This window comes from Hylaeus anthracinus, unplaced genomic scaffold (genome assembly GCF_026225885.1).
Source record: "Hylaeus anthracinus isolate JK02 unplaced genomic scaffold, UHH_iyHylAnth1.0_haploid 5, whole genome shotgun sequence".
Lineage (NCBI taxonomy): Eukaryota > Metazoa > Arthropoda > Insecta > Hymenoptera > Colletidae > Hylaeus > Hylaeus anthracinus.
This window is the reverse complement of record NW_026535322.1, coordinates 12,316,246-12,329,938: the sequence shown is the minus strand read 5'-3', so window position 1 is coordinate 12,329,938 and position 13,693 is coordinate 12,316,246. Positions and strand designations below refer to the sequence as shown.

The following is a 13,693-nucleotide window of genomic DNA, read 5'->3' as shown; positions in this document are numbered from 1 at the left end:
TATTTTATACCGCCCTGGGCATCATAAATTGAAATAGATAATGCAAGTACAAACACGAGTTCACTCGTGACCGGTCAACAATGTGTTATCTTATTTTTAAATATTCAGTGACACATGTTCGAATGTAGGCTTAACATTCTGTAACAAGATTTTGTCAAAATAGATGCGTTGCAACTCTTGTGGCCCTCTTCTCGCTACTTGTATCATACAACAAACAAATCGATGCAAAGAAAACGGTTGATCACTGTGATGCAGAACGGAGATTCGCGACAGACTTTATCGCATTGAATGTTTGAGTAACCCCGTGTGCAACCAAATATCTTTGCCAGTTGCGCGTACTAATATAGTGTATAATAAATTTCTGTTTATCCATGCAAGTTACAGTTAAACTAACATAGTATAGATTCCTTGCATAACGATCGTCTCCGACTGCATCATTCTTGCGACACTTTTGTCCAACTACTTTAATCCTAATTCGATTAGATTCTCGCGAACGGAGTGAAAAAGAGAAATTCACGACGAATGCAAGCCGCGAACAATGTTTCTGCTATTGAACTTTGTTGCGAAATCGACTATTCTTTGCAGCGTCATTCGTCTCTGAAATTTGCATACGTGGTTTCCAAATTGCAACGTAACGTCGTCCGAATTGTAGAAAGTGAAAGCACCAATGATTGACCGTGACACATATACCGTGCGTGAAATAGATTCCTCTGTAATCGTTGCATTGGCTTATCGTTTGGACACTCCTTTCGTTGGGAAACGTACTCGATCGTGAAACTCTTCCAGTTGATTCGCTCTAACTCATTTATGCACGCACTCATGGTGCATTCTCTGGCACCAGATTTATTCATGCTTCCTGTTTCTCGTTTTTACCCTTTTGCAGAGATTTTATCATCAAATGTCACAGCAGGAATCCCAGTGCTTCCATGGTGGACAGGTAAATGCAGCACGATTATCGTATCGACCGGTGTAATTAACGAAAAGACGATTGCACGTTGAACATCTAATGCACGATGCACGGAAAATCGTCTTGTACATATCCTATCAGTATTGTTTTCTTAAATCGATCATTTTTATTCTGTGATCCTTTAACTGCGAGATTGTATGCTATCGCTATTTATACGAAACTAAGGGGAACTGATAAAAATGTTAAGATTTGAAAGCATAAGTCACAGGGCCATTGTATTCGATACTTTTCTAATAAGATAAATTTGTGAAAGGCGACACTCAAACGAATGACGCAGTTTAGATGACGTACGATTACGAATGACGCGAGACAAGGTTGGGCTGGAAATGTTGACACATCGCATCACCAAGGAATTAAGAAATTTCGATGCACTTGTCGATGCGAAACACAGTGTTTCCACGGCCCTAAAGCTAGAATCAATGTTTTCCAAACGAAGCTGGGAACAAGAATCAGCGAGTCAAGCGTGTAAAAATAAGAAAATAGTAATTCCTGTATCGATTATACATCATTTGTATCCAAGTTTCGAGTCTCTTTATTTAACTGTAACACTTGATACATTGGACCCTTTATATCCGGTATATCTAAAAATTTTAGAGATTTATCGCGGTTGAAGGATCGGGAAAAATCGAGCACGTGCTTTTCATTTTTGCATTTCCTAGCGTAAAATTTTGATTCCTCGGTCCCCTTTCGACTTTTCAATACGTTGTCTGTTCGTTTGCCATGGACTCGAGCAGGACGGAGAAAGAAAGACCGCAAACACCCCCGTTTAATCCGGACTCGAAGGACTGCGGAATCCTGAGCTGCAGGCCAGCCTTTATACAGCGATTCGCCGGAATAAAGGTAAGTAGTCTCGATCCTTCGCCACCTTTGGATCCGCTCGTAAATCGATCCCCCCCGCGATTTATTTAAGCCGTTGATCGATCGTCAACCGAGTAAGGCGCACACGGATGTACAAACCGGGCGTCGTGAGTCACCGTTCGAAAGGATACGACATTGAAATGCTGCCGACATTCCGTGAAAGGCTTTTAAAGGCGTCGCAAATGAGGATAACAGCGACGTTGACAACGTTCGATGTTGGTTAATTGCCAAACACCCGCGACACGAGGTGTTCCGAAACGATTGCAATTTTTCACAGAAAGAGTCCTTGGGGATTCATGTTTATAATGTTGAAAGAGAAACGAATTTGTTTTTTGTGTTATTTAATCCACTGTAAAGATACATACATTTCCATTCGGTTACAGAAAATGTAAACGAGAAATGAGATGTAAATCCGTAGTTTTATTAAATGAAATTCTTAAATTAAATTCTTCCACCGACACCAAGTTAAATACACTTCCATTCGGTTACGAGATATAAATGTAAAGTCCGTAGGTTTAGTGTTACGTAGAAACAGTTCCTTTATTTTTATTTCCATCGTTAAATTAAGTTGCAATTTAATCTCTTCGAATACAATTGGCAGTTCGACGCCATTATTAAGAACTATTAAGACCGGTATGAGCCTCGTCTCGTGCAGACGCATCTGCTAATTTATCATCCGTATTTTTAATCCACCTCTGTATACGTGCGACCGAAACGCAGACGCGCTAACTGCGAATTACTCGGCTGATTCTTAGAACAGCAATTACAGTAAAGATTACATCGAATCGATCCGTGCACGCGTCCCCCATCTGGTTTCCTCCGTGTTCCTCGTGGTTCGATTAGCTACACGCACGGCGACGATGATCATTCCCTGTATTTTTGTGATTTCAGGTGTTCGTGTTCCTTCTCTCGTTTCTCGTCACGTTGCAGCAAGCACTTAGTTCAGGTTACATTAATTCTGTGATCACAACCATAGAGAAGAGGTTCGAAATCCCGTCCAGCCTTTCAGGCGTCATCGCGAGCTCCTACGAGATCGGGAATGTCATCACCGTCATCTTTGTCAGCTATCTCGGTAGCCGTCGTCATATACCTGTTTGGATAGCGATAGGTAATCACTTGTACCACTTGGCTCTTTGTTTAACACTGTACTATTCGTTGTTCCTCATCATGGATTCCGATTTTAGGGGCTGTAATAATGGGACTGGGATCGATGATCTTCATGGTGCCACATTTCACGGCCGAGCCTAATCTGATGACGGCTGCGAATAACTCAAGCTCCGACAACATTTGTCGAGGGGTATCGTTGCGCGAACAAGATATGGGCTTGGGTAAATTTTCTATTAACTACTTGCACTCCTAAATCAACTCCAAAATGATACAGAGTTTTTAAATATTCTGCCAGTCATGTAAAACCGAAGACACGCATGTTTGGCACATTAACGAAGAGGAGTTTTTCCGTAGGTCGTTTGTCGTCTGGATTGTCGTCGCCACCTTTGGCGCCACACAATAATTTGAGATTCGATAATTGCATCCAAGGATCACCGTCTACCGCCGGCCCTGTTATGTTATTTGTACTTGCTCAGTTATTATTAGGCTGCGGCGGTTCTCCTCTCTTTACTCTTGGTACTACTTACATAGACGATCATGTTCGGCCAGAGAGTGCTTCTTTGTATATCGGTAAGTAATCATGGTGTTTTTACGAGGATTTAAAATTGTGTATAGAAAATCTATTGATCAGTATTATCCGTTTTTCAGGTTGTATGTATAGTATGGCTGCGTTTGGGCCAGTCTTAGGTTTCCTACTTGGAGCTTATTTACTGTCCTTTCACATGGATTCCTTCTCCGCGACGATCATCAATATAGGTAAGAAAACCAATTTAACGATCGTTTCTTGTCAAGAATTTGTACGCAACTCGTACATCGGTAAAATTTCTGCCAACAGGTCCAGGCGATCACAGATGGGTCGGCATGTGGTGGGGTGGATTTCTACTTTGCGGTTTATTGTTAATTTTAGTCGCGATCCCGTTCTTCAGTTTCCCGAAAATACTGCAACGCGAGAAAGAAAAGATACGAATTATCGAGAAAAATAAATCGGCGTCGCAGAAAGAAAAGGAACAATCCAAGGAACCCAAGAAAGAGAAACTGGATGACTCCGGTTACGGCAAGGATGTGAAAGGTAAGACAATTCAAGATGAAATAATAATTTACTTTGTAACCAATAGAATATCAACTTTATGATCCATGTAAATCTTCGAATGTAATTGTTTCAGATATACCCAGGAGCATGTGGAGGCTCGTGTGCAACCCAGTGTACGTGGTGACCTGTCTGGGAGCTTGCATGGAGCTAGTGATTGTCTCTGGATTCGTCGTTTTTCTCCCGAAATATCTCGAAACACAGTTCAGTCTAGGGAAGAGTCAGGCCAGCGTGTTCACCGGGTCGATAGCGATACCTGGGGCCTGCATTGGGATCTTCTTCGGCGGATGTTTGCTCAAACGATTAGAATTAAGGCCGAAGGGCGCGGTACAATTCGTTCTCGTCTCGAACATGATATGTCTGGTGTGTTACGGCCTTCTATTTTTCCTCGGTTGCGACAACGTGAAGATGGCTGGGACCACTATTCCGTACTTTAACAGCAGCACGAAGGGCCCGGAGCCTTTTCAAGTAAATCTCACTGCCGCATGCAACTTTGGTTGCGAATGTCGAATGACAGATGTCGAGCCAGTCTGCGGAAACAATGGTCTGACGTACTTCAGTCCATGCCACGCAGGCTGCACTGCCTTTAGTTCCAAATCGAATTTCACCAATTGTGCATGTAAGTGTCATCGAGGTACTTGAGAAAAAATGAAATTAGGACATCCTTGGTGATAATTCAAATGCATTTCGATAGGTATACACGGAAACTTAACAATGTTGCCACCGGCAGCTCCGGAATTTGCGGAAGTGACGGTAGTACCGGTAGCCACTGCCGGTCCTTGCACTTCCCCGTGCAGAACAATATTTCCTTTCTTGATTTTACTGTTCTTCATGACTTTTATCGTCGCTATCACGCAGATGCCGCTGCTAATGATAGTATTGCGGTAAGTTTCAAATTCACTATACTCAACTTTATTTTAAACGCGCAATGTTGTACTCTTTCCATACGTGTTTTTCGTTCCTGGTTTCATATATAGATCAGTCTCGGAGGAAGAACGGTCGTTCGCTTTGGGCATGCAATTTGTAATCTTTCGACTGTTCGGTTACATACCAGCTCCTATTTTATTCGGTAACTTAATCGACTCTACGTGCTTACTGTGGAAGAGCACTTGCGGAGAAAAAGGTGGTCGTTGCCTGCTATACGACATCGAACAATTTAGATACAGGTACGGTGAATCCTCTGTTTTTGTACACTTTTTAAGAAGAATGTAATCTTGAAGTATGATTAAACCATACCGTGATATTTACAGATACGTCGGACTCTGCGCCGGCATAAAGATTTTAGCTTTGGCGCTGTTCCTCATCGACTGGTGGTTAGTTAGAAGGAGAAAACAGATGGAAGACCAAGCACCGTCTTTCACTGTTAACGAATTTGTAGGATCAATTATCAGTCTTGACAAGTGTGAGTATATTCGCTTAGCGCATTTTCATAACCTTAAAATTGTTTGAATTAAAACGCACAATAACGTTAGGTACTTTATTAATTTCAGTGTTCGAAGAAAAGCCACACCATCATCACGCAATTGAAGGGGACGGTACCACTCCCAATTCGGAACTAGGTACACCGTCTTCTGTTTCGTCGCCCACGGAGCCTACAAAGTCGACGAATCTGGAAGAGACTGGGTCGTCGAATCAAACTCAAGACTCGACGGAAACAGCAAACCGATCAAAAAGCACGATGGACGTTGATGTTCCCGATACAAGGCAAGCGCCTCTTGCCATAGAAGAGCCAGACGTGGAGGTGAAACCATTGACTGGTAAAGTGGACAACCATGCTCGGAACGTTTAATGTTTATCTCGTATTAGAGGCTATACAAATGAATATATCAAAGTGGTGATACGCAAGTCTGTGGCAAATTATTTTGATGTCGCGAGTGACCTAACAATATATGTACAACGTGCGTGCATTATTGATTTATACAATCCTAAAGGGGGAGTGTTATTGTGACTTTGAATAAAAGGGGGAAGAGATATTCGTGGTGTTTATGGTGCTAATATACTTTTTTAAAGAAGTTTAATGACGAAGAATCAACTTATATATCGTTCTGTATATCGTCAGATATGAGATTAAATTGCGTTGAAAATATAAGTGAACCAATACATATATTCTTGCACACTGGCGAGTCCAAAATATTTTTACAAATAATTACATTTGCGTGGAAAATATCATTTATCATTCAGAATAATTTGCCACAGATTTCTCGTTACGGTTTGGCTATTTTTAGGAACTAATATCACTAGGGTGTACATTTTTACGGTGATGCGATATATATGTCAATAAATAGGAATATAATAGGTGAACACAAGGCTTGTTTCGGACACGCAGCTTGGAATACGACGTTGCGTGCGTCAACGAGTCTTAACATTCGTGCTGTCTGGAACAAGTTCTCGTGAAACGAGCCTTGAAGGGTTTTTGAATTAAAAAAAGAAAGGCCAACAAGGACAAAACTTGTACATATAAAAATTCCTGCCTTAAGAAATACAAGACTAGACAAACGTATATTTAACAAACAAAAAAAACTAATTAAGTGATAGAATTAACGGTCTGTATGAATATCATTAATTGCAGATCGAGAGCTGCGATTTATTTTATAACTAGAGTTAGGCTTTCTCAGAAAAAGTAGTCAATTTAATGTAGTGATGTAAACGGACGAAAATCATAGTTGAATCGTTTATCGATACTTTAACACAATTATAATAGTGTACATTTTATTCTTTTTCCGCAGACAGATACTATCGAGAACAAAAAAGTAATTCACGCTTTAAAGAAGCGGCACCTGATCTCTAATGTTTTCTTCTGAATGTATCAGCCAACACTATCTTAAGAGCTTTCAGAAAATCTTAGCGTATACAATGAAAATGTTCGAGCGATGTTTCGTCGTAACGCGTACTGTTACTTCGTGTCCTATATTGAATGAATTATGCTTCCAAGCAACGAACAACAAAAAAAAAAATATGAAAACCACAGGTTTACGTTGACAAATGGTGGTTCGGTGAATCAAGGGTCAATTGGGATTAATGCCACTCGAGACCTGTCTCAAGTAAGTTCTGGCTTTACACCGTTATAGCTCACTCGTTGTTGAAGAGGAATCTAGTTGTTTTGTACCTGAAAGCCTGTCGTATCAATTTCGATATTACAAAATAAAAAGAAAATTATAAAGCATAGGAGAAAGAACTATATAAACTCACTCAGGAAAGAAAATTCTATAGGGCGGTAAGAGCACCATTAATTCAAATTGAAATTGAAAGATATAGAAAGAACACGAATATGAATATCTATCGCTGCAAAATGGAATCGTAGCCTAAGAAAATGAATATCGTAAAGTTAACTTCGTTCAGCTCAATTTCTTTTAATGTAAGACAAGCTAAAAGCAACTAAACAAATTTTACAAGAGAATGCTTTAACGAAATGGAATGATTACAAAGGACAACATGTGTTTGCATGAGTCGATTATTTGAACCGTTTCACTCTATCGCTTCGGGTACGAAACCGTTCCACAGATGCTAATACGAACAATATAGCGTTAATTTTACGTAATCTTCAAACACTATGCTGGCAAAGACTTGGTCACAGCATTTACTTACGTTAACACTTACCTATGTACGATAATCTTCGCACGCTGTTTGGCCCGTCACTGTCAATTTTTCGAAGTGTAGTACACGCTACTATATTTTAGATGCAATTTTGATGTTTGAACGTGACCTCTCCGCAAGGTCGACCGTTCGTGCCATTCTCGAGACCGTGATGATCTCTCTAACTACATATTGTAATGCACTTACATACCTACTTTGTGATATGAAACTCTCCCGAACGGTAGGCTTTGCGGAAACCTGTAGAGATTAACCAAACGTGAAAGAAAAAATGAATAAAAAATAAAATAAAAGTGCTGTGAATAGAAGGAAAATACACTTCGAATCAAATTCAATTCAATTTACACTTTGTCGATGGTGAAAAATGTGTATTAACGCAGGGTGGTCTGCACAGATTGAGTCACTCCATTTTGCCATACAGAGTACCTAAGCTTATTAATTGATGTTACAGAAAAAAGTTCTCTTCGATGTACCACTTTCATAAGTGTCGTAGCTTTTAGGAATTTAAGGTTGTGCTGACTTTTGAAACTGATATATTCTTGTCGTATAATTGATTCATAACGAATCATTCGTTCTTACGATAGCAAGATGACTTTGAACTTACAGTACTGATACTTAAAGTATACGACCTTATTAATTCTAGATCCTGCTTTAAACGTGTTTCTTCTTGATAACATTACCTTTGATGTCGTGCGTAGTACTTTATCTAACGTAAACAAACATAGGGTGGTGAAGATATCTTAAACAATACGTGGTGTAGACACTTGATCAGTTTGTATCGCTTGATTTGTATGAAACACGCGATATGATATCGATGTTATGGTGAATGATACGAAGTTCAAGGTTATCTTAACGACATATCAAGTTTCATTTCACAAAGTCAAAGTGACCTTAGAATCTGATGAAACAAACTCATACAACATATATTCGATGCTCCTCGTCGAGATATTTAAAAGTAAAAAACTTCTTCAAGGTGTCAAGTTAGAGTGACTAAAATTATATAAAATTTTACGAGTTGTTTTCTCAAAAACTATTCACGATGATGGTGAAATCCTTCTTCAGCACTGCAGAATTGATTGCACTTTTACGAGATATTTATCAGATTTCGAATCGTTCTTGGAAAAATACTTAACGTTTATTGGAAACAGTTTCTCGTATTTTACACAACAAAGGCAATATGACAAACAATTTAATCATATTAATTTAATTACATTCTTTGGAATATCAAATAACGTCTTACTTATTGATACTTTTAAGGATACCAAGAGTGGGGGTAGCTCAATTCTGTGGTGAAGATAGTCCCCCGATAGCTTCGAGCTGCTAGTTAATTTTTCTTTTAATTTTATCGAACAAACGAAAATGTTCCACCATATTTCCTCCATCCAGTAAAATACGAAAAATTATTTCAAATAAATGTTGATTTACAAGAACTATATAATACACCAGAAACTAATGGTTCTCCAGAAAATAGCTTGTAACTGTTTATTAACGTGGACCACCCTGTACGTCTACCGAGACACTGCAACTGTACATATAAATAGTTAGAACGATTTCTATCGAGCAATTGAGAAAGAAAAACGTGGTACGCGTATTATATACGATAAATAGATTTTATGTGGTCGCTATAATAAGATGACGTTCTGTTTCTATTAAAATTATGGTCGTCTTATGGTAACTCTGAGATGGAACGATATGCGTGCGACCCGCACAATTTTTCACTCGCGTTACTTAAATATTTTTACAAAAAAAAAAACGAACAAACAATAACCATTCTTGTATACTCCACCGCGAAACCACGTTCACATTGTGAGAACCTTGCACGCCGAACTATTTTCTTTTTTTTTTTAAAAAAAAAAACAAAAAAAAATTCGTTGGTATTTACCCTCGATCTGATTTATAATCATATCAATTAATTTTATCATTAATATAGCCATTACCGCGCTATCGCTACTACTCCTATTACTATTATCACTACTACTAGCGTACACATTGTTAGATTACATTTATTTCTAACGAATATATTTTTAGTCAATTCGAACGATGTTTCTGTTTTCGTCGCGAATATTTGCTGTATGTAACATTCCCAAGCTACAGTAAAGGGTCGGAGAAAAAATAAAAAGAAAGACGAGGTTTAGCGAGAGAAGCGTTTTAAGTATTAGGTAGGAAGTTCTAATAGGTAACGAGAATTAAATTAAAGAATGTTGTGTACATAGATATTGACTATTATACGATAATATTAAACTGCTTATAGATGTAATGTATTTTTTGTAGGGACCATAATATAAGCAGAAAAAACAATATGAGACGTTTTGATCAGTACCGAAGAGTGATATGAAATTGCAACGGTTCTGTGTAAAGTTTATGAAAAAGCAATACATGGTTGCTTGCGAGATGAAACGAGAGTTTAGAGAATTATATGGATTGTGTATATAAAGCTCACAAATTAGGAGTTACGCGTGTCGAATGTTTCGTGTTAACGATTATGTTGAAAGTAGCGATGGGACTAAGACATGTTTTGATCAAAGTTGAAGAAGATTTATTCGATTAAACCGTTACTCGTTTTACGATTCAGACTCCAAGCTTCATTCAACGTGTAACAAATGAAACATGGAATGTCTTTTTAATCGTTAATCAAAGCTTGCGTCTGGATAAGAATCTTGCTCACGCACGGTTTTGTAACGTCGATACGTTTCAAACTGATACTATTGTATTGAACGATTCTGTCGAATGTCAACAGTCGATTCGAAATTTATTGAGATACGCGATCGTCGTATCGATACTCATCAATTATACCAAGTTCGATGGCTGTTCAAACACAGTCATCACCGCTTTGAAATTCAAAAAGACAATCAATCTGAACGTCATTCGCAATTGGTAGACTGCAGATGTTTATGCAAATTAACATTTTCAGAATACCTTATCTTCCAAAAGGTGTAACACGTTCATTATTGCTGAAATTTGACATATTTTTCCATTTGTGCCGATTCTAATAAATTTCTCAATACTTTAAATTGTCATAGATGCATAAACATCTGCAGTCTAGCAATCAGTATCTTTTTCAGATTGCAATCTGAAAAAAATTCGATCTTATCGAGTCTTTCAAACATATGGGGAAGGAAGAAATACAAGGAACATCAGTAATAATTGTTCTCAAATAATAATGATTCGTAAACAAACAAATAATTGATATGTGTCGATATTAAGAAATATGTAACTTGGTTCTATCGCTTGTTGAAGAGTTCCAAAACGAATTTAGGACGGGTGCGATAGGAGCGTTAATGTTTCTTTGTGAAAGCATTCGCAGAGAAGACTCTGATGTCGCTTTGATTCCGTTTAGCGAAAACAAGGTCTTCCCTTCGAACAGATTGCCGTAACGAGTCGAATTGGACAGTTCAGACTTCGGAAACTGCAAAGCATTATGGTCCGAACGGACTCGATTGACCGCTCAAGGGCACTTCCGTCACTGTAAACTGCTTTAGACACTAACAATTTCATTTGAGTACATCATATTTAAACATCAGCAATTTTGTAATGTATCCATTCATATTTGTTCAGTGGATTGTACAGTAATTGTAAACTGTTACTAGTGAATGCAAATGAAGTCGTTCATTAGGAGATGATTAGACTGCGAATGTTTATGCAAATTCGTATTTTCACTGATGCAGAACCAGAATTGAAACTTAAATGAAAGTATGTCTTCTAATCGGTATAACATGTATATTATTGTTGATATTTTATATATTTTTGCATTTGTCCACGTTCTCATAGATGTATAATGCATAAACATCCGCAGTCTAGTGCTGGTACACCCTCTCTAGCATTAATGTTACAATCAAAGCATGTGTATTTAGCGAATGTATACATGACCATGCAGTGACTTTTCTCAATTTATGTTACACCATAAATGTGCAATATTTTAGCACTTGCATATCAGGTTGAGAGTTTAAAGGTGGTACAGTGCGACGAAGAGATGGAGGAGCAACCGAACAGTATGGTGAGCAGGGGAGGTGCCTCGATGGCCTTGAGCGGCCAAACGATTCGGTCCTCACTTATGGGAGACATTGCAAGGAAAGTGAATTGCCTGTATCCTTCGAAAGATGGTCTCGAAGTAGCACTAAGGATTCATACGTTCACAACAGTTTATGTATTAACGAACGAAAAGACCACTGAGCGTCTGAACAGAAGCATTTCAATCCGATTCCAACAGTTTGTACATGTAACGTGAAATGCCATTTTCGTACTACACGCATACACATGTATACACACCGTTACTTTGCTAAAATCGTACAACTTTCATACGAACAGTGCTTGAACTTAGTCGCGCAGCGAGCGAACGACTCGATGTGTAAATGAAATCGACTTTTCTAACAGGCGAACAAGATCGACACAGAAACGATTCTCAATGGGCGGCTGATTCTGTTGCACCGTGTAACTTGAAATATGCCTTAAAAAAAAAGAAAGATAAAAAAAAACGTAATTAATAAGAAACGCGTGACGATGGTACAACTGGCAAGGAAATCAATAGTGATGATGAATGATCGTAAATTTGCAGACAGAGAGAAAGAGATATTATATATATATATAAATATATATGAATATATAAAAAGATAATGTTAGATCTAAGAGAATCTTGTATCGTCGGATATAATTTATCGTTTTCTCGATTATGATTTCACACTGTAGAGATTAATATGTCTGTGCGTACGCGCTCAACGCTGTTCGTTGTCGAGAAACCTTCTGTTCTCATATCAGACACTCTGAGCCTCTTCCTTCGATCCTGGACCGAACACTTTGTAAGTCATCGTTAGGTTCCATGACGGTTTATTTAACACTGAGACGACGAGACGACGTTAACGATCGCCGTTATCGATGCCTCCTTTTACTCGACTTTCATCCAAAACTTAATTTCTTCAGAAGTAAGGCACAAACAATGTATTTACAATGAATAAATGTTTTGAAACCTGTTAACTAAACGTTTCTACGTTTACTTTCTGTGATAGAAGATAGCGTTAACTGCCTAGTATGCCCGAATAATCCTGCCAGCGTTATCTCATTACCTTACAGAAAGTGCTGCCAGGAAGCCACAAGTATTGATATACAAGGATTTGCTAAACAAATTAAAAAGAAATCACTTTGTAAATGCACTAACAGTATTTCTTTTTTAGCGGCTGTGAGATGCAGAGAAATATGAATAGCGTGGGTACGTCGTTTCTAATTGTAAGTGCAGTGGTAATCCTCAAGATGCTCGTCTGACGGACCTCCAAACTTGCTCATACTTGCTACCACTCCTGAAAGTTGCGTTAAGGTAAGCCCTACTCATTAATAAGAGTTAAAAAGTATTTACTTCTTTCGATATACATCGATATATTAATATTATTAAATTAAAGACACTCAATAGTAATGGCACTATATTGAAGTACGTGTCAGTAATTAATTTTAATTGTTACGTCCTTAAATATCTGATAACATTTGCCACTTGTTAAGAAATAACATTGAAGTACGTGAATCAGTGTTATTTCACCTGAACGTACGTCAATACTCTGCCTTAGTTTATCCGATAATGTAATCGTTTCACGGAAAGTTACTCATTACTCCCAGAACAATATTGCACGACTAATAAGTTTTTCCATTAGTAAACCCTCATCGCGTAACAAAAGTTTAATATAATCTATCGATTCTTATTTTTAAATGATATAATTAAAACGTACAGATTTTAAATATAAGATTATAAAATTAGCGTTTTCTCTATTCAGTTTTCAATCAAACTTGAACCCTTTGTACCCACTCTATTCGATAAGCTTTTTGTGTACGGTTGACCTACGGCAATAAATAAAAATAGCATGTTCGTGCACGTGTCGACTGTAATTACCCCGTTAGACGTCGGCAATGTTTCTTAAAAAAACTGTCTTTGCATCTAGTTTGAACGTTTATTACCAATATAAACATAATAATTAAAAAGATATTAATTTCTCGTTAATTTTGTTCAAATGTCTGCTCAAATTTAATTTCAAAACATACGTGGAATACAGTTAATAACTAAACAAACGATTTATCTGATCAATTCCGTACGATTCTATTTGCAA

The 13,693-nt window shown here is 38.0% G+C and overlaps 1 protein-coding gene across 3 annotated transcripts in view; it reads left to right on the top strand.

The window, feature by feature from the left end:
- The window catches only part of LOC128895246 (solute carrier organic anion transporter family member 5A1), a 49,166-nt gene extending 36,583 nt beyond the window's left edge, over positions 1-12,583 (top strand). For 2 of the 3 annotated variants that reach the window (XM_054157678.1, XM_054157677.1), the window contains exons 4-15: positions 884-937; positions 1,702-1,807; positions 2,717-2,933; positions 3,010-3,153; positions 3,287-3,502; positions 3,581-3,688; positions 3,768-4,001; positions 4,096-4,638; positions 4,714-4,903; positions 4,997-5,185; positions 5,270-5,421; positions 5,510-12,583. In XM_054157678.1, the coding sequence (XP_054013653.1) occupies positions 884-937; positions 1,702-1,807; positions 2,717-2,933; positions 3,010-3,153; positions 3,287-3,502; positions 3,581-3,688; positions 3,768-4,001; positions 4,096-4,638; positions 4,714-4,903; positions 4,997-5,185; positions 5,270-5,421; positions 5,510-5,808 (2,452 nt within the window). In that variant the 3' untranslated portion in view covers positions 5,809-12,583. The remainder of the gene's footprint in view (positions 1-883; positions 938-1,701; positions 1,808-2,716; positions 2,934-3,009; positions 3,154-3,286; positions 3,503-3,580; positions 3,689-3,767; positions 4,002-4,095; positions 4,639-4,713; positions 4,904-4,996; positions 5,186-5,269; positions 5,422-5,509) is intronic. The other variant, XM_054157679.1, reaches the window with a different exon arrangement.
- Positions 12,584-13,693: the final 1,110 nt, after the last annotated feature.